The 16,886-nt window shown below is 49.4% G+C and overlaps 3 protein-coding genes across 7 annotated transcripts; 1 reads left to right on the top strand and 2 right to left on the bottom strand.

Moving 5' to 3' along the window:
- The first annotated feature begins 2,034 nt into the window (after positions 1 to 2,034).
- On the top strand, positions 2,035 to 5,809 carry LOC125552379 (protein kinase STUNTED-like). Of its 4 annotated transcripts, none has more exons than XM_048715906.1 (10): positions 2,035 to 2,746; positions 2,847 to 2,935; positions 3,034 to 3,152; positions 3,288 to 3,403; positions 3,513 to 4,242; positions 4,340 to 4,499; positions 4,596 to 4,675; positions 4,773 to 4,926; positions 5,091 to 5,240; positions 5,385 to 5,809. In XM_048715906.1, exons 1-10 carry the CDS (start codon positions 2,605 to 2,607, stop codon positions 5,613 to 5,615), a joined length of 1,971 nt encoding a protein of 656 aa, XP_048571863.1. In that variant the 5' UTR covers positions 2,035 to 2,604; the 3' UTR covers positions 5,616 to 5,809. The 4 variants fall into 4 exon arrangements, with proteins under 4 accessions (XP_048571863.1, XP_048571862.1, XP_048571861.1 ...); XM_048715905.1 differs by having other exon boundaries at positions 2,037 to 2,746; positions 2,850 to 2,935; positions 3,513 to 4,241; positions 4,336 to 4,499; XM_048715904.1 differs by having other exon boundaries at positions 2,039 to 2,746; positions 3,513 to 4,241; positions 4,336 to 4,499.
- A 137-nt stretch (positions 5,810 to 5,946) lies between these two features.
- On the bottom strand, positions 5,947 to 9,071 carry LOC125552380 (triadin-like). 2 transcript variants are annotated; one of them, XM_048715908.1, is made up of 3 exons: positions 8,734 to 9,071; positions 7,337 to 7,652; positions 5,947 to 7,246 (listed from the first exon to the last, which is right to left on the bottom strand). In XM_048715908.1, the coding sequence occupies exons 1-3, from the start codon at positions 8,821 to 8,823 to the stop codon at positions 6,132 to 6,134; spliced, it is 1,521 nt and encodes a 506-aa protein (XP_048571865.1). In that variant the 5' UTR covers positions 8,824 to 9,071; the 3' UTR covers positions 5,947 to 6,131. The 2 variants fall into 2 exon arrangements, with proteins under 2 accessions (XP_048571865.1, XP_048571867.1); XM_048715910.1 differs by having other exon boundaries at positions 7,337 to 7,646.
- Positions 9,072 to 14,361: 5,290 nt separating this feature from the next.
- Positions 14,362 to 16,081, bottom strand: LOC125552378 (NHP2-like protein 1; the record flags this gene model as incomplete). Its single annotated transcript, XM_048715903.1, is given in 5 exon segments — positions 14,362 to 14,661; positions 14,782 to 14,913; positions 15,583 to 15,686; positions 15,775 to 15,895; positions 16,029 to 16,081. Coding segments are annotated over 5 exon segments (387 nt in total). The 3' UTR covers positions 14,362 to 14,634.
- Between the last annotated feature and the right edge of the window lie 805 nt (positions 16,082 to 16,886).

Raw genomic sequence — 16,886 nt, 5'->3', positions numbered from 1 at the left:
AACAGTTGGGTTTTGTACACTACGTGCTGGCACAATACACTGTCGCATCTATTCTATCATCGTGTCATGGAAGCCAAGTTTTTGCGTACCGGTCAGCTCTTTGTACTTGTGTGACAGGTACGACACATTCGGTTTGCTTAACTCATTTTGTCGCAAAGACTTTCGCTCCCGATTTGCTCGTGCACTTCATTCTTTTTCTTTGTAGATAGAACACGTGTATTTGTAGGCGTATTTTGAAGATGTGTTGAGTGACATGAAAGTGACATTGCGTGAACCGCCAGTCGATCGGCAGCATGATCGATCAGTGAGCGCAGATTCCAGAGTGACCCCATTCGGACTGGGTAGAGTGCTCTGAAACACGCCTCCCGTCCCGCATCTGCAGATGTACTTTTTTTAAGAGAAGGTTAAACTCTCGATCTCTGCATCAATCGATGTATGCAGTCATCTTTATTAATTATTCAATAAAGATTTAAAAAGCAAATACGTCAATTCATCTGAAGTCAGCACTCATACCTACAAACTCGATAACGTAAAGTGCTCTTATATCTAAAATTGATATCGTCGTCGATCCATGCCGAAACTGGCCACCGCCGCCCCGCGTCACTGTCGTAGGTCCGGCGGGCATGGACCGCTGCCCATAAAATTTTATCACCCCTCCACCAACCGGAGTCTTGGCTGGTAGAAACCAGAAATTAACCGCTTATGAGCTTGATAAGGAATCATCTTAGGAATGGTTGACCGAGAGAGAGCCATAACCACTGCCGCACACAGACTTTGCATGTGAGTCCTCCGGCGGCGGCGGTAGGGGAGATGACGTTGGAGAGGACCGGAGGAAGAGGAAGGGGGCGGGGGCGCTACGGTGCGGCGCGGCGGCGCCCCACGGGAGCGGGAGCGGGGTAGGGTTAAGGAGCCATCTGCAGATGTCCTGACGTGGCAATAATACAGATGGACGTAACATGAACGGATGTTGATCGTCGTTGAAAATCAACATAATACTAAACTACCAATGGTCCGCATCTGGGCATAGATCAGACATGAATTACTATTAAAATGTTGAACCAAGGAAAAGAAATTACTAAAACGAAAACGACCCGTACGAAGGATGATGCTTCCGCCGGTCAACCCTGCGTGCATGACTCAATCTGCAATGCAGTGTGCGATACGGCAGCACCAGGAACGCTAATCCTCGCAACGAGGCCACAGACCAGTAACTATTTACTACTAGCAGTAGTAGGACAGTCCTACCGAAGCACCCCGTTGTACAAATTTGGTTGCCATGCGTGCGGAAAGATGAACCATGTGCCGAATGCGATTCAGATGTTACAGTCTAATAATCCCAAGAAATGCTACGACTAGTTAGTTAGATGCCTTTTTCTTTCCGAAAGAGTACAACCATGTCCCTTTTCCCCATCTTTTCCCCGTGTAGCCATGTGGATTCGGAGACTATTATCCCTCTCCTTTTCCACTCCCATTTTCCTTCCCAGTTTGTGTAGTACAAATCATCACCAATGGAGCTCCTCCCTCGGTCAATCCCCTAACCATCTTCCATCATTTTTCCTTCTCCCCTCCTACCGCCACCACCGAGAAGCTCCTGTCCCCTGCTCCTCGCCTTTCTCCGTCGCATCATCACAGATCCTGTTGCGCACACACAATACTTTTTTCCCAATTGACCATATCTATCTACCCATCCATCCCATAGCATTCCATCACCTCCACTTCGCTCTCTTTCGCTTCACCTGCGTCTGCGTGAGTGCGTGTCTCGGTCGCCGTCTCCGTTTCCTAGCCGTCGGCCTACCGGCGGCAGAAAAGACAGCAGCCAAGCAAAGCCAGCCCGCTCACCGCCGCGGACCGCGACGACGACCGTCTCGGGCCGTTCAACCCAAGCCCCGCCCCTGCCCCGCGCGGCCTCGTGTCTTTCCTGCGGCATTCGTGGTTGGAGTGGTTGGGCGGAGCCCGCCCCCCCCCCCCCCCCCCCCCCCCGCCCCCCCCCCCCCCGGTGACGGCCGCCGGCGTAGCGTGTCGCGGCGCCATGAAGGGTGAAATTTTATATACCATCGCCCCGGCTGAGGCCTGACAACCCAACCAGATTTTAGGTAGTTACCTCTGTCGCTTGCCGCCCGCTGCCCGCCTCCCCCCCTTCGCTCCGCCACATCTTCCGCCCGCTCGAACTCCTAGCGGTAGGATATATCTGCCGCTTCCCCCTGGCTCCTTGCGCTTGTACTGTATCTTCCTCCTCCCCGGTCCGTCGGTTCATCCCCCTCGCCCCCTACTCCCCTTTCGGCTCGAGTTAGATCATCCATCGGCTGTAAAGCGGGCGGGAGGCTTGGCTTCGGCGCGCGGGACGGGGCTCGCTTTCCGGGAGGCCGCCCCTGCGACGACAGCCGCGCCATTTTCTATTCCAGCGGAGGGAGGGGGAGGTTCCGGGTCGTAGTGGTGCTGCATTGGCTGCGGTAAGCGGGGCTCGTATCGGCCAACGGGGGAGGTCCACGGCGGTTAGTGGTTGAGCCGCCGACTGCGTGCTGTGGCGAGTGTTATCTATCGATCGCCATGGGGGGCAAGTGTGGTTCCTGGTGATTCTCTCGAGCTGCCACTGGTGGGGGGAGCATGGCGGGGGAGGGCGTCGGGCGGTGCATACTGGTGGGGCTGCACATGGACGCCGTCGGGAAGGAGCTGCTGCAGTGGGCGCTCAACCAGGCGGCCAGGAGCGGCGACCGCGTCGTCGCCGTCCACATTTACCGCAAATCCGGTAGGTACCCTGCCCCCTATCCCATCTCCTGTCCGTCAAGAACCTTTGCTTGCGTTGCAGCTCGACTCATGGCAGCATTTCCCTGTGCCTCGAATCGAAGGAGACCTGTGCAAGACGAACGCGCTGACGCTGATCAGGACGCTGGACGACTACCTGGCGGAGTACGAGGCCATCTGCAGCAAGAAAGACGTGCGTAAGCAAGCAAGCACGATGCCTTCACCGCCATTAATGTCGCTGGCGGTTGCGCTCATGTGCTGGTATTGATGGTATGGTTTCATGTCCGTCAGATCGTCCTCGTGGGGCGGGTCACGCCGGGGAGCTCGATCCAGAAGGTGCTGGTGAAGGAGGCCAAGCTCTGCGCGGCCATGGCGGTGGTGATCGGCGCCAACAAGAAGTACTCCTTCGGGTCAGTCAGTGCCGATGCTCACCTCTCACCTCCCAGCAGCAGCAATCTTGGCGTGATCCAACTGTTTGTTTTCTGCACGATTCATTAACGCACACACCAAAAGTAATCGATTATTTTACCTGTGTGCTCGATCAGTGGCTCGACCGGCCTCGCCAAGTACTGCGCCAGGAAGCTCCCGGCGACGACCAGCGTCGTCGCCATCCAGGGCGGCAAGGCCATCTTCGTCAGGGAGGCCCCCCGGCCGCCACTTGGTCAGTAGAGTACTGACTCCCGATGTTAGCTGCGAATTGATTTCGGTTGGTGAGTGGGTGATTGATTGACGGATTAAAGCGTTGGGTGGCTTCGTTCGTCGTCCTGCAGGAGCAGAGCCCAAGCCGGTGCTCCGCACGCTGCTGCACCCCAGCGTCGGCATGGAGCCCAAGGTGATCATCCCCAACCCCAACCGCCGGAGCGCGCGGTCCATGGACTTCGACGCCGCGGGCTGCGGCCAGTGCGCCGCGCCGCCGCAGCCCAAGAAGCCCTGCGACGACCACGACGCCGCCGACGCCAAGGCCCTCGTCGTGCGCGTGCCGGCGCCAGAGCAGAAGCTCGGCTGGCCTTTGCTCCGGCGCGCGCCTCCCGCAGCGCAGGCCACGACGAGAGACCACGAGACGACGCGCAAGCAGTCGGTGGTGCACTGGGTGATGAGCCTGCCGCGGCGCTCCTCGCCGTCGGCGTCCCCGGAACCGGCGCAGGAGGGGCTGGCGGCCGAGCTGAGGCGGGCGCTCGCCGGCGCGCCGTCCCGGTGCCGGTGGTTCCGGTACGAGGAGCTGTACGACGCCACGAACCACTTCTCCCCCGGCAACCTGGTGGGCAAGGGCGCGCACAGCCGGGTGTACCGGGGCGGGCTGGCGAGCGGGCAGCGGGTGGCGATCAAGCTGTGCCGGGCGTCGGCGGAGGCGTCCAAGGACTTCCTCCGGGAGGTGGACATCATCACCAAGCTGCAGCACGGCCGCATCGTGCCGCTCGTCGGCGTCTGCGTGGAAGGCCCCAACCTCATCTCCGTCTACCGCTACCTCCCCCGCGGCAGCCTCGAGGACAACCTGCACGGTACGCCACCACGCTTGCACACCACGACACACTACGCTACTGTATTTTGGCTGCGTCGGTGGTCTACAGCGGCCTTGGGCATGTGATTTCGCAGGGAAGAAGAGGTCGAAGCCGGCGCTGCCGTGGGAGAAGAGGTACCGGGCGGCGGTCGGGGTGGCCGAGGCCCTGAGCTACGTGCACTCCGGCTGCTCGCGGCCGGTGATCCACCGCGACGTCAAGTCCTCCAACATCCTCCTCACGGACGACTTTGAGCCCCAGGTAGTACTGTGCTCTTAAATTCAGGAATATACAGTTTGTTTGTCTGTGTTTTGTACTGACAGACGTGAACTCTGAACTGTGTACCGACGGTGGCAGTTGTCCGATTTCGGGCTCGCGATCTGGGCGCCGTCCAGCCCGTCGTCCCTCACGCACAGCGACGTCGTCGGCACCTTCGGGTACGTCTTCTTCTTGTACACAGACACGGACGAGTCTCTTTCGGTCTGAAGTGGCGCCGTGTTGGGGTGACGAAGATCAAAATCCTTGCGGGCGCAGGTACCTAGCGCCGGAGTACTTCATGTACGGGAAGGTGACGGACAAGGTGGACGTGTACGCGTTCGGGGTGGTGCTGCTGGAGCTCCTCACCGGGCGGAGGCCCATCACCGGCGACGGCTCACCGAAGGGCCACCACCAAAGTCTCGTCATGTGGGTAAGCCCTCGCGATCCCAATCAAGCCCACATAACCACCTCACTGTGTTACGTTGTTACCATATCATTGTCTTTATAAAAAAAACGCTGTTATCATATCATCATGCTCGTGTAGAGAGAGAGGGATTGTGCTGACGCGGTTGGTCTGTTTGACGTGCGTGACAGGCGACTCCGATCCTCAACGGCGGCGACATCTCCGACCTGCTGGACCCGAGCCTGGACGTGAAGCACGACGAGGTGGAGGTGCGGCGAATGGCCGTCGCGGCGTCGCTCTGCCTCGGGAGGTCGGCGCGCCTTAGGCCCCCGATATCGCAGGTCAGTCTCTCTCTCTTAGTGAGTAGCAGGCTTTCTTCAGAAGAAGAGGGAAAATACGTCTCTCTCTATCTGAGTAGCAGGCACTTCATCTTCAGAAGAAGAAAAAATAACATTCTCGTGCCGATTGCTGTGTGTTGGTGGCAGATTCTGAGCATACTACGAGGAGAAGAGGACGCGACGAGCTTGGCGGCGTCGGAGCCGGACTGCGTGGTGGACGACGAGACCTACCCGGCGGCCAACGTGAGGTCGCACCTAGGGCTGGCGCTGCTGGACGTGGAGGACGCCGAGTCCATCTCCAGCACCGAGCACACCAACCTCAGCCCGCTCGAGGAGTACCTCAGAGAACGCTGCAGCCGATCATCCAGCTTCGATTGACCTTTTTTTTTTCCCTTTTCTTCTCCTTTTTGGATGAGTTTGGTTGTCTTTTGTTTTGAGTTACAAACTCATGTACATAACATAAACAAAGCAGGTGCCACATTTCCGGCACCCAGGGACATGATAGCCGATAGATATGCCACCCACAGAGAAAAAACAAAGTGAAAAATGGAACGGATGCCTTTCAGTGTGCCTGATGCTGTAATTCGGACACAAAGCCACGATTCCTCTCAGTTTATCTGAATGATGTATTCATTTCAGGGGTAACAAGATTGTCATACAACATTACAATAACCTTAAAACTCAAGGTTCAAGGTTGTCCGTAGATCAATTGCTTGGAAACCAAAAATAGATTAACAACACTACAGAAGGTTGCCAAATCCATCGTCCTGGAAAAGAAAAACTAGGAAACAAAGCTGGAAAACTGCCGTGGGGGAACACTATCTCCCACACCGGCACAGCTATCTCCCAACATGTCTTCTACTTCTCATCTAACCTCAGTCTTCCTACACAAACCTAAAAGGGAACAACATATGGCAACTGATACATATGAAGGTCAGGCAGATGAATAGCCCTTGGTTGCCATGAAAACTCCACCTCCATGGGCGCCAAACCATCACTTGCCTTGCAGCTGCTGTTGCCGGCATCAGGTTTCTTTGCACCGCCGAGCAACCAATCCTGGTCGCCGAGATTCCCGGTCTCCTCAACCTCCAAGGAAGGTGGATTCCAGGTAACAAAAAGATCTCGGAATTTCCTCTCTTTCTTCTCTTCCTTCTCAGCCTTGCGGCTCTTCTTACGATCAGACTTTGACTGCTTAACCTCTGGTATTTTTTCAGTCTTCCTGCCAGAGGAACAAGGCTCTTCTTTCGGCAAGGTGCTTGACTGCTGCTGTTTGATGAGGGGAGAGACTACAGGCACCTTCGGTTTGTGCAGAACAGGCTGCAGCTGCCTGTCTGGCTGGTGGGAAGAAGCAACTTTTATTGTATCATTCGGCAACACAGGCAAACTCTGTGGAGGAGCATCTCTTCGGAGCACCTTGGATGGCACCAGAGGATCAACCTTTTGCAGCGCCTTTGCAGGAGGAATGTCAATAACCTTGGCAGGAGGAATGTCGACTCTCTGTGCTGCCTTGGCAGCAGGAATGTCGACTCTCTGTGCCACCTTAGCAGGTGGAGGAACAACTCGTCGTGTCAGCTGCGTAGGCAAAGGATCAGCACTTCCTTTCACCTTGGCAGATGAAGGTGTACCATTAACGGGCACCCGGGAATCTATCTTTTGCATGATCTTTGCTGAGGTTGGGGCATCTATCTTTGGTGTGATCTTCGCTGTGGTTGGGGGATCCACCTTTGGAGCAATATTTGTCATGGAAGGAACTCTTTGCAAGATCATTGCAGGGGGTTTTGCATCCATTTGTTTTGGCACAGATTGGGTATCCCTCTTGATGCTTTGCTGGAAACCGGCAGCTGACTTTACCATAACATCCCTGCGAGGTTGAACTGCATTCTGCTTACTCAACAAGGATGAAGGTGTAGCCATTTGTTGGACAGGTTGTTGCGGAAGAACCCTAGAACCATCCAACATGGCTGACGGTGAATCCTGATCTCTTTTTATCTTAATGCGAAGTACCGTCCCTGCAAAATCATAATTCATGGTCAGTAACTCTAGAAGAGAATGATTACTAAAATCAACAGAAACCTAAAAATATGGCCTGAAAGCCTCACCATTCTTATTTTGACTAGGGCCTGGGAGCACCACCTTTCTTCGCTTACTGCTGTCCTGAGAGCTCTCTGGTGATCCATGTACTGTCTGAATGAAAGAAGGGGCCCCATACTCTTCTGAGAGTCCACTCTTCTCCAACTGATCAAATAGTTCTTTGGGTGCAGTTTTGGACTCCAGGCCGGCTATGCTGGTATCTTCATGCTTTCTCTTCTTATGGCTACGTTTTGAATGTTTTGTCTCACCACCACCCTGATGGGAAGCTTTCTTGTCATTCCTTTTCTCTTTCTTCTTTTCGGCCCTTTCCCTTTCTTTCTGGAGCTTCAGCCACCAGATTAATCGTCAGTTCTGATTTAGAACAGACGATGGCAATGCAATGCAGCATATTGCAGTATGGTAATGAAGTTTCAAACTTACACAAGCACACACATAAATAATGCAGCACTAACACAGAAGTGCTACAAGTTACAGTTAGAAATTAATACATGAATCTTTCCACAAATAATAATTCAGTACCCTTGATATATACTCTGTATATTCTTTACACAGTTATAGTAGAGTCAAGGAATTAGAGCACATCAAAATTGGCACAACTACTAATGACACTACCCAGAAGACGTGTTAGCAAGCAGAGAACAGTTGACAGAAAACATAGCAATTGTGCTGCAAGGAAGTCAATTTTAAGACATAAAATTCCAGAGCAGAGACAGCAAAATAGACCACAAAGAAAACTTTAGACAAGAATACATGTACAACTCAAATGGCAAGTGTCAAGATTGTGAGACTACACACACATGAACAAAAACAAACAAGATAGCAAACAGGACAAGGCAAGTAGCGCCAATAGAACCACACATAAGTGACATCACAAAGTGAGCACACTAATTGGTGGTTAATTGGTGCTGGTAACCGAATCCAAGCAAGAGAAAGCCCAATGTGCTAACAATTTTAGCAAGCCAGGAAAATATGAATTTTCTCATTGCTAAATTTGGACGGATCTCCGGAAGTACTTTTGACAGAGAATTCAGTCTCAAAACTAGCAATGCGATTGACAAATCAAGACATCATGGGCGTCAATCTGGGTACAGAATCAATCAATCAAATACTGTAGGCATGTAACAATGAAACTGGAAGGCGAATCTGACAGACCACGTTTTGTTCGCATTCAGGTTATTTCCAATTTAAGCACGCAATCGAGGTTAGCAGGCTCGAGATCGGGCCGCGGGGTTAGGTCAGCAGAAACAGGCATTCGATCTAACCGACGCATCGGCGGCAAGGCTAGCCTCCCCCCGCATGCGATTCCCAAATCGCACGCGCACACCCAACAGATCTGATCGGAACCAACAGGCAAGAACACATGATCCGAGGACGTGCGTGTTGTAAATCCGATGGTTCAACAAACCTTAGCGGTCGTCTCCGCCACGGGAACGGGGGGCACGGCCACTGGGTTTCGCACGTAGCCCGGCGGCGGGTAGGGGAAGCACCTCGACATGGCGGCCGGTGTGAATCCCGCGGCGCGGCGCGCGAACCCTCGGAATCAAGAGCGCGACGGCAAGGCCCGCCCTAATCGACCGCGAACCGAAGGGAAATTTCGATTCGCGGGAGGGAAATCCGGCGGAGCGGATTGGGGCCTCTCGGCGGGAGGGATTTGGCTCTTGTGTGGCGGCTAGGGTTTCACGGGGAGGAGAGGGGAAATTTTAGCGGCGGCTACGCGAGATGGGAACGGAAGAAAAGGGTAGCCTCTTCGAGGGTCCGGGGGTTGGGCGGTATATATAGCCGGACGGGAGGTGCCCGAGTCGTGCGGGGAACTGGCGGGTCCGCCTCGCCTACCTATCGGGCCTCTACACGGAGTCGCTGACGGGTAGGGCCCAGATCCCGCGGGGCCCGGTGGCAGCGAGGGGCGCGGGCGGGGGCCGCCGCGCGGCGGTGCGTGTGGGGCACGGCAAGCGGCGCGCTCTGATTGGCCAGGCCGCGCGGTGGCCCACCTAGCGGGGAGCGGGCGGGGGTGGCGTGTTCGCGTTGCACACGAAACGTGTTCGCGTGGTGGGCCCCCCCGCGGCGCGGAACCGACCTAGAAGGCGGCGATAGCGGGCCGGCACGTGGGGCGCGGCTTTCGCGTGGCTGCCAGCCCAGCGCGAGGCTGTGTGGTGGGAGGCGAGGCGCGTTGCCTTCTTTTTTTTTTCTTCTTCCCGCGCGGCTCCGTGACCGTGTCCCCGTCCCGTTCTGCGGTGGCCAGCCAAAACCCCCGAGCGCGCGGTGGCGGGGAGTCCGCTCGCGTGGATCTGAAGATTTCAGATTGAGGAGGGCTGCTGCGGTTGGTTTTTTGTGAGCCGGCAGCCCCCGATTTGTTTAATCCCGCGCCTGAACGAAGATCGTAGTGGCATGATAGTGGGGGGAAATCCCAGGATTGGATCTACTCCTACCATGTTCGCAATGTCGAGTTTTACCGGATTGAATCAACGACCCGAAATTCTCTCGTCCAACAAAGACTAACTCAATTTGTTTCCGTATATGAATCCCACCGCTTTTAAAAAAATCACAAAATGCAACCCATTCTTTTGTTAAATTCGCACGAACTATGATCGAAATGGCACCTTTTTGTTGAATTTTGTGAAAATGTTACCCAAATTTTGTCAAATATACATGAACTATGATCAAATAGATAAATTTTTATCTTGTAGGCTACCAAAACCTTTCAAACACATTCTATTCGTATCTTAAGCCATAATTATATGTGATAGCATTCTTGAGACGGGCGGGACACAAGGGTTATGGGAATGAGTAAGGTCTCGAGGCAGTGAATCTGATAGTTTCTACTTATGTTATGTTGTGTCTACTTTTGTTCTATAGATGGTTAAAATTATCAGATTCACTGCCTACTTATGTTAAATTCATGCATGGTAAAATTGCCATGAAAATATAGAGGGTTAAAATTTGTAGAAAATTTTCCATGATTTAGACCATAACAACAGAAAAAAAAAGCCCATGTGTGGTACGAAACTTCATATTTAAAATTGAGCTATCACGCTTTAGGTCATTAGATATTAGATAGAAAAAACAAAGAGTCTTTCTAGAGCACATATAGATGTGCCCTAGTTATTGCACATCTAAGTGACTAAATCGAGCACAAAAAGAAAAGAAAAGGAAAAAGTTACCCACATGAATCTCCGCGTAAAATCAATGACATAGAATTTAGATGTGCAATACTTATGGCACATCTATATGTGCTTTAGCAAAATTGAAAAAGAAAATCCAAAAAAAAGTTTTAAGTTAGCATAACAGTGGGGTATGTTTGACCATAAGTTTGCTTTATATAAATGGCATGCATGAGAAACTAAATATGGCATATGTTAAAACATGAAAAGAAAATTAACAATTATGTTTCAACCTAAATTGTCATTGTTTTGTAAAGATGATGGCCAAAAATTGATTTTTTTTATGAAAATAGTCTCATGAAACAATTTTGCCATGTAGATATTCAAAAAATAAATTTGCCACGGTGTAAATAATTGAATTTACAATGGTTTGTGCAACATTTTTTCCATGTCCTGAAAATATAATTGACCATGGTCCAAAATATGAATTTTCTATGGTACCAAAAATAAATTTGCCATGGCCAAATATATAAGTTTTCCATGACAGAGAACAAAAAGCAATTTGTTGTGGTCCAAAAAAGAATTGTCGTCGATTGTTTGATATAATTTTCATGTATTGTTAGAAAACATGATAGAGGAAATTTTACAACACATTGTTTGATAAATTTGCCGTGCTTCAAAAAGAAAATTATAAAATGGTTAAAAAGCTTAATTTGTCGTGGTTCATAAAGTATATTTGCCATCGACTGTAAACTAAATTTTCCACAGTCTATAAAGTGAACTTGCCATGGTGCAAAAAAAAATTGACATGGTCCAAAATATCATGACAAATTTGATTGCCATGGTACACAGGTTTGCTGTTAGAACTCCAGAATCTGGGGTCCACTAGTTTACAAAATGTGAGTTGCCATGTGGCATAAGAAACATTTTTCAAAGTTGCCATGCGTGTGGAACAAAAAATTCATATAGCTGCCATGTGAGCATTAACATATTTTTCTGAAATTTGCCATGTGACCACACGAAGCAATTTTTAAACTTTGCCATGAGTGGGAACAAAAAAAATCCTAGAATTGTCATGTGATATTTAAAAATACTTTCTAAAATTGTTGTGTTTTGGAAAAAAAAAGATGTTTCAAAATTGTGACGTGACCATAAGAAACCATTTTTTTTGCCATTTGTGGAGAGCAAAAAATCCTAGAGTTGTCTTGCAAGCGCTAAAATTTCCTACGTTTGTCATGTGACTCTTAGCAACATTTCCTGGAATTGTCATGTCTTGCACACCAAATAAGCGAAAATTGCCATGTAAAACAAGTTTTTTTTGCCTTGTGAAACATTACCATAATGTGTAAATTTTGTGATAGAGGCTAAGGTGTCCCGCCTTCCGAGCAGATGGTGGCTATAGTTTTTGGAGTAGACTTTGACGATCCGAGTACGATCGCGCGAGGACGTCGCGCCTTAGCAATCGCTAAACCAACTTCGAGAGGTTATTGACCACGCCAGAGCACAGTCAACCTGATCAACTCCGAGAGGTGTCCCGCCTTCCGAGCAGATGGTGGCTATAGTTTTTGGTAGAGTAGACTGACGATCCGAGTACGATCGCGCGAGGACGTCGCGCCTTAGCAATCACTAAACCAACTCCAAGAGGTTATTGATCACGCCAGAGCACAATCAACCTGATCACGAGGGTCTGTTTCCTGCACGCAAACGAAGAACAAGCAAGAAACTAGAATTGCAATCTGGATATTGCGAATATAAATGAACACTTTATTAATGAAGGTGGGGTTTTGTGACGTCTTTGTTTGGTCGTTGAACACAAACAAAGTACGCGAAGTTGCAGCTATGGCGAACTTTTAATCTAAACAAAACCCAAAGTCCAAACGATGCACTAAGTGTTGTATATATGGAGGAATAGGGGGAATTTCATGACCCCTTGGAGGAGGGGTCCGAAACCAACCCTAACTCCGTTTCCCCACACATACGGACTCTAATAATAGCTTATACTGAAGTATTTCAAAATTACATGGGCATGGCCCAATAATAAGGTGACACAACACCTATAATAGCCTTTGGATGAAATTTATGAAATGACATGTTGTATATTTCGTCCAATCCTTCATGCACTCATTATGGTGGCTTCAAAGTCCTGAAATCATCACTTGAAACTCCATTCTTGTTCCCCTTGCGCATGCCATTATCTCCATGCTTGATTTTGCTCCAATGTTCATCCTTCTTGTCCAAGCTAGGCTCTTCATTTGTAAGCAAAACAAATGTATCCAATTTAGGCAGCATCATATTCTCATGAACATTAGAACTGTTATCAAGAAACGAAAGTACCCGGTAATTTAACTGGCGTGCGCGAGCTCTAGTAATTGGTCTGGTATGTATAGTGAGTGTAACGATGGTATTGATGTCTCCATCAATTTGTCATGTGACATGCTTTCGAATTTCATCAACTTTGCCAGGTAGACATTACAGAAACCTATGGACTTCCCATGTACCTAGCACAAAAATAGCATGGCATGTAGAAAAACCCACAGAGAATTTGCCATGAGAATAGTAATGTTTACTTGCAATCACAGAAGGAATTTGCCATGGCAAAATGTTTTCACACACACACACACACACACGCGCGCACGCACACGCGCACGCGCGCACACACACACACACCGTGTATGGAGGAGGGCAGGTGAGATGGAAGGACACTCACTGTCGCAGTTGTGGTAGGCCTCACACCGACGAACTAGCCGGTGATGCTCAATCGGCGTGCACACCACACAACGGTGTCTTGTGCTCCTTCGTGAGGAAGGAAACCACATCAGGGAGAGGGAAGAAGAGCGAATCGTCGAAACCAAACCAAGGGCAAGCGTGGGGCAGCCACATAGAGAGGAGAAGAAAGGCAAGAGAGGGAAAGGGGACCTTACGTCGACTCCTAGATTTCTTTGATCTCGTGCATTTGCAACGCGGTGCTGCTCGTAATTGTCCCAAGAGGTTGCTATGGCTTGGAGGCTCATCAGGTCTAACGGACTTTCGTCCTTCTGCTATGGCTTGGAGGCTCATCAGGTCTAACGGACTTTCGTCCTTCGACTCCTATAGGCGGCTTCGCTATCGCTCCTGACTTACTATAGAAACCGGTATAAAAGACAAGTGCCCATCCTCAACTCCAAGAAATGGGAGTGAAATTCATTCCATTCCGTATAAGTAAGTTGATATGATAGGCTTTTCAGCACCATCCTATGAAAGGCTCTCACCTAGCAGGCCTCTTTGACCCATGGCGTCGGCAGAGGAGCACGGACCAGGAACCGCACATTCGTGTCATCGTCGACCAACGGGGCGATATTTTCAGGGTCGCCGCCGCCACCGAATAGGTCCTCCTTGCCGTCGTCGACTTCCAGGCCAACATTCTCAATGAAGTTCGACAACTGAGTTGGAAGTGGGGGGTTAGGACGCTAGGGGGGCGGCGAAAGTACTGACTCATTGTCAATAGGCAAGAAAGAAAACATTTCAGAGATATAAATCTATTTTTTGAAAATATAAAGGTTTTGGGGGTCTGCTAGATGAGCTAAATTCCCCAAACCAAAAACATTCCCCCATTTATTATAGTCATAAGCACGGGTCTGCTTCATTTCTCTGAAATCGAAGAGCAATCCATAACCATCGGCCATGGGACGTCATTACAGCCATTACTCATAATACAGACCAACAGAAGTTGTTGGCTAACTAAACAGCTGATCATATTCCTTCAGGATGAGAGCAAACCAAAACGGTATGAACCTACAAGGAAATAGGAACAAGTTCCAATTCACAGGTTATAGAATCCAAATAAGACACTTCTGGATTTGACAGACAGCAATAGCAAAGCTGCAGATTATAGCAGATAGACTGAGCAGAACAAGCACACAGATAACACACGACATGAGCAATCGCACACAAGCAGCTAGTAGTTCCCAATTCTCAAACTCATAAACCATTACCCGTTACAACATTTGTTGAGTCTAGGGAGAAATTCAACTGCCATGACACATGTGTCTTATGGATTACACAAGTCACAAATATAAGAAGACGACATAATGGCAGCATGATTTAACATAACAGTCTTGCAAAATATAGCTGAAAAAACACAAAGACCTAGTAGACAAGACACCATCACCAGTCCAAGCCTCTGAAAAACTGTGTCGCAGAGGCCCATCACACTGAAAGGTCTTGATAAATCATATGAGAAGCTTCTCGATAGCATCCTGTGATTCACAAAATTTAAAACAGGGTCAATTTTCGGAGAAAGGGTACACACTAGGGTAAAACAATCAGGCAGTTGTACAGAAAATCAGCAGACATCAGAAGATGTGGCAAGGGATCACCTTAAGACTCTGAATGGGCTGTTTCAGCTGGCTACCCTCGTTGCTGGTCACTGAACAAGCAATGACCGGCCTGGTCACTCCACAAGCACGCCCAAGGGCTTGCTTTGAAGGGACAAAGACATATGGCACATTCTGCATCATACAACAGATGAGCTCAATAAGTTTTACTTTCATCCATTGTCACAAACACAAATAAACATTATTCATTCATGTGCAAAAGCAAAAGGAAGATGCAAAAGATTAAGTAGCAAACGGTTAAATCATGGGATGAAACATATACAACACATAAATGTCAAGATTAATGCACAACAGCAAATCAGCTCCACTGCGATGAGATTTGCAAGGCTGAGTATCAAACTATCAACAGAAACACTGAACTCTGCTTCAATGTGATGAAGTACCAATGTAACAGGATGCAACAACTCACTAAAGAAACAAAATTGAAGTACTGATGTTAAAAAACACTGATTTTTCACATAAAGCCCTAGAATTTTTCCAGTAGCTGTGTGCTGATACAAACAGTTAAGAGCGGGTCCACATACACTGTTCTTAAAACTGCTCGCATGAGCAAGCCTCTTGTCTGAGTAGGCATACTCAAACTTCCAATCCTAGCGGATTGGTAACCATACAGTATACAGTATTACTAGCACATCATGTATTCTGATAACCATCAACACAGCACAGTATTACGAGCTTTATTAAACTAAAAAAACATTACACGGTCTCGCTATAACCACATCACGCAAGCTACATCATACAAATTTACAGCAATAAGATGCAGCATAAGCACAGAATTTATACCTTGTCCTCCGCAAGCAACGGGAGGTGGAGGAGGATTTCGAGCGGTTCCGTGTCAGCTGCCATCACCACGAACTCCGATATTCCCCTGTTGAGAGTCTTGGTCGCTGGGGAAAACAAAAAACACACAAATTCAGATCACGGGGATTGAAATCAACAGTTAACAACTAAGGCGCACCGCCAGGGATTGGTCACCTTCGTTGGCGCCCTTCTTGAGCTGCTTGTAGTTGGCGGCCTGCTGGACGAGGTCGAGGATCGTTATCGTCAGCTGCGAGTCCGCCAGCGGGTAGGCCTTGGGGTTGACCGTCTCCTGACTCTGCAAAGCACCCCCAAAGAAACAACAACCGGCGGTCAGCACGCGCGCGGCGGGGCTCGGCTCGATCCGCGACGGCGGAACGGGCGGAGACGAGGTACGGAATCGGGAAGAGGAGGAGGAGAGGGCTCGTTACCATTTTCCCGACGGGTTGGTCGGCTTGGAGGCGCGAGGAGGAGGAGGGGGAGGGGGCGGCCGCCGGGGGGGGGGAGGGAGCTTGGAGCTAGGGCTTTCGGGGGCGGGTGAATGGAGCTAGGGTTTATCGCGGGCCTGTGGTGGCCTCATATAGCCCGTGGGGCGGGTGGTTTCGACGGCTGCGATTGTCTTCGTGATTCTTCCTTTCCCCTTTTGCGTGTTCTGGTCTTCGCTCCTTTTCCTTGGCTGCCAAGGGCCGTCAATGAACGTCCAGCCCTTTGTCGCGCCGCCATCGTGGTTGATATTTTGAGTCCGTTCGGCTTTTTTCTACGCGAGGAATCTCTTTTTTTTTTCTTAGAGAAAAGAAAGCCAGAGTGCATCTTATTATCTGATTATTGTCAGGAAAAAGCAATAATCAATATGATGTCGTTATAATTAAAATGGGCTTGGCCCATGTGCTTTTTCAGAAATTCTCAACTGAATCTCAAAGAGTCATGAAAAAAATGACAAGAAGTCGCGCAAATATCAGGTCATATTAGGTAATTCCCCCCGGAGTTTGCCTCAAAAAGGAAAAAGGTAATTGCCCCGGGGCGTGACTATGTCTCTCTGGTAACGAGACACGGTGCAACCTCACGCGTAGCACCCAGAATGAGCCGGCCTGGTGGGGACCGCAAGCATTGAGCGTTTTCTTTCTTTTTTCTTTTACATTTTTGAGTTTTTTTTACCTTTTCGTATACTTCAAATATTAAACAAATGAATATTATAAAATTCACTTTACATACAGATTTGAAAAACGTTGAACATGCACTAAAAATTTTAAATGTGCATACAAAAATATTGTTAATATATACAAATATAT

Source organism: Triticum urartu, chromosome 4 (genome assembly GCF_003073215.2).
Source record: "Triticum urartu cultivar G1812 chromosome 4, Tu2.1, whole genome shotgun sequence".
NCBI classification, from domain to species: domain Eukaryota; kingdom Viridiplantae; phylum Streptophyta; class Magnoliopsida; order Poales; family Poaceae; genus Triticum; species Triticum urartu.
The sequence above is the reverse complement of the archived record's forward strand: the minus strand, read 5'-3'. Positions and strand labels throughout refer to the sequence as shown.

Bases quoted from the DNA above. Each gene is read 5' to 3' on its own strand.
- LOC125552379 (XM_048715904.1), top strand. From the start codon at position 2,605: ATGGCGGGGGAGGGCGTCGGGCGGTGCATACTGGTGGGGCTGCACATG. The intron at 2,936-3,033 runs GTGCGTAAGCAA...CATGTCCGTCAG, and splicing joins CCATCTGCAGCAAGAAAGAC to ATCGTCCTCGTGGGGCGGGT. The intron at 5,241-5,384 runs GTCAGTCTCTCT...TGTTGGTGGCAG, and splicing joins TTAGGCCCCCGATATCGCAG to ATTCTGAGCATACTACGAGG.
- LOC125552380 (XM_048715908.1), bottom strand. From the start codon at position 8,823: ATGTCGAGGTGCTTCCCCTACCCGCCGCCGGGCTACGTGCGAAACCCA. The intron at 7,653-8,733 runs GTTTGTTGAACC...TGGTGGCTGAAG, and splicing joins TGGCGGAGACGACCGCTAAG to CTCCAGAAAGAAAGGGAAAG. The intron at 7,247-7,336 runs GTGAGGCTTTCA...ATGATTTTGCAG, and splicing joins CCCTAGTCAAAATAAGAATG to GGACGGTACTTCGCATTAAG.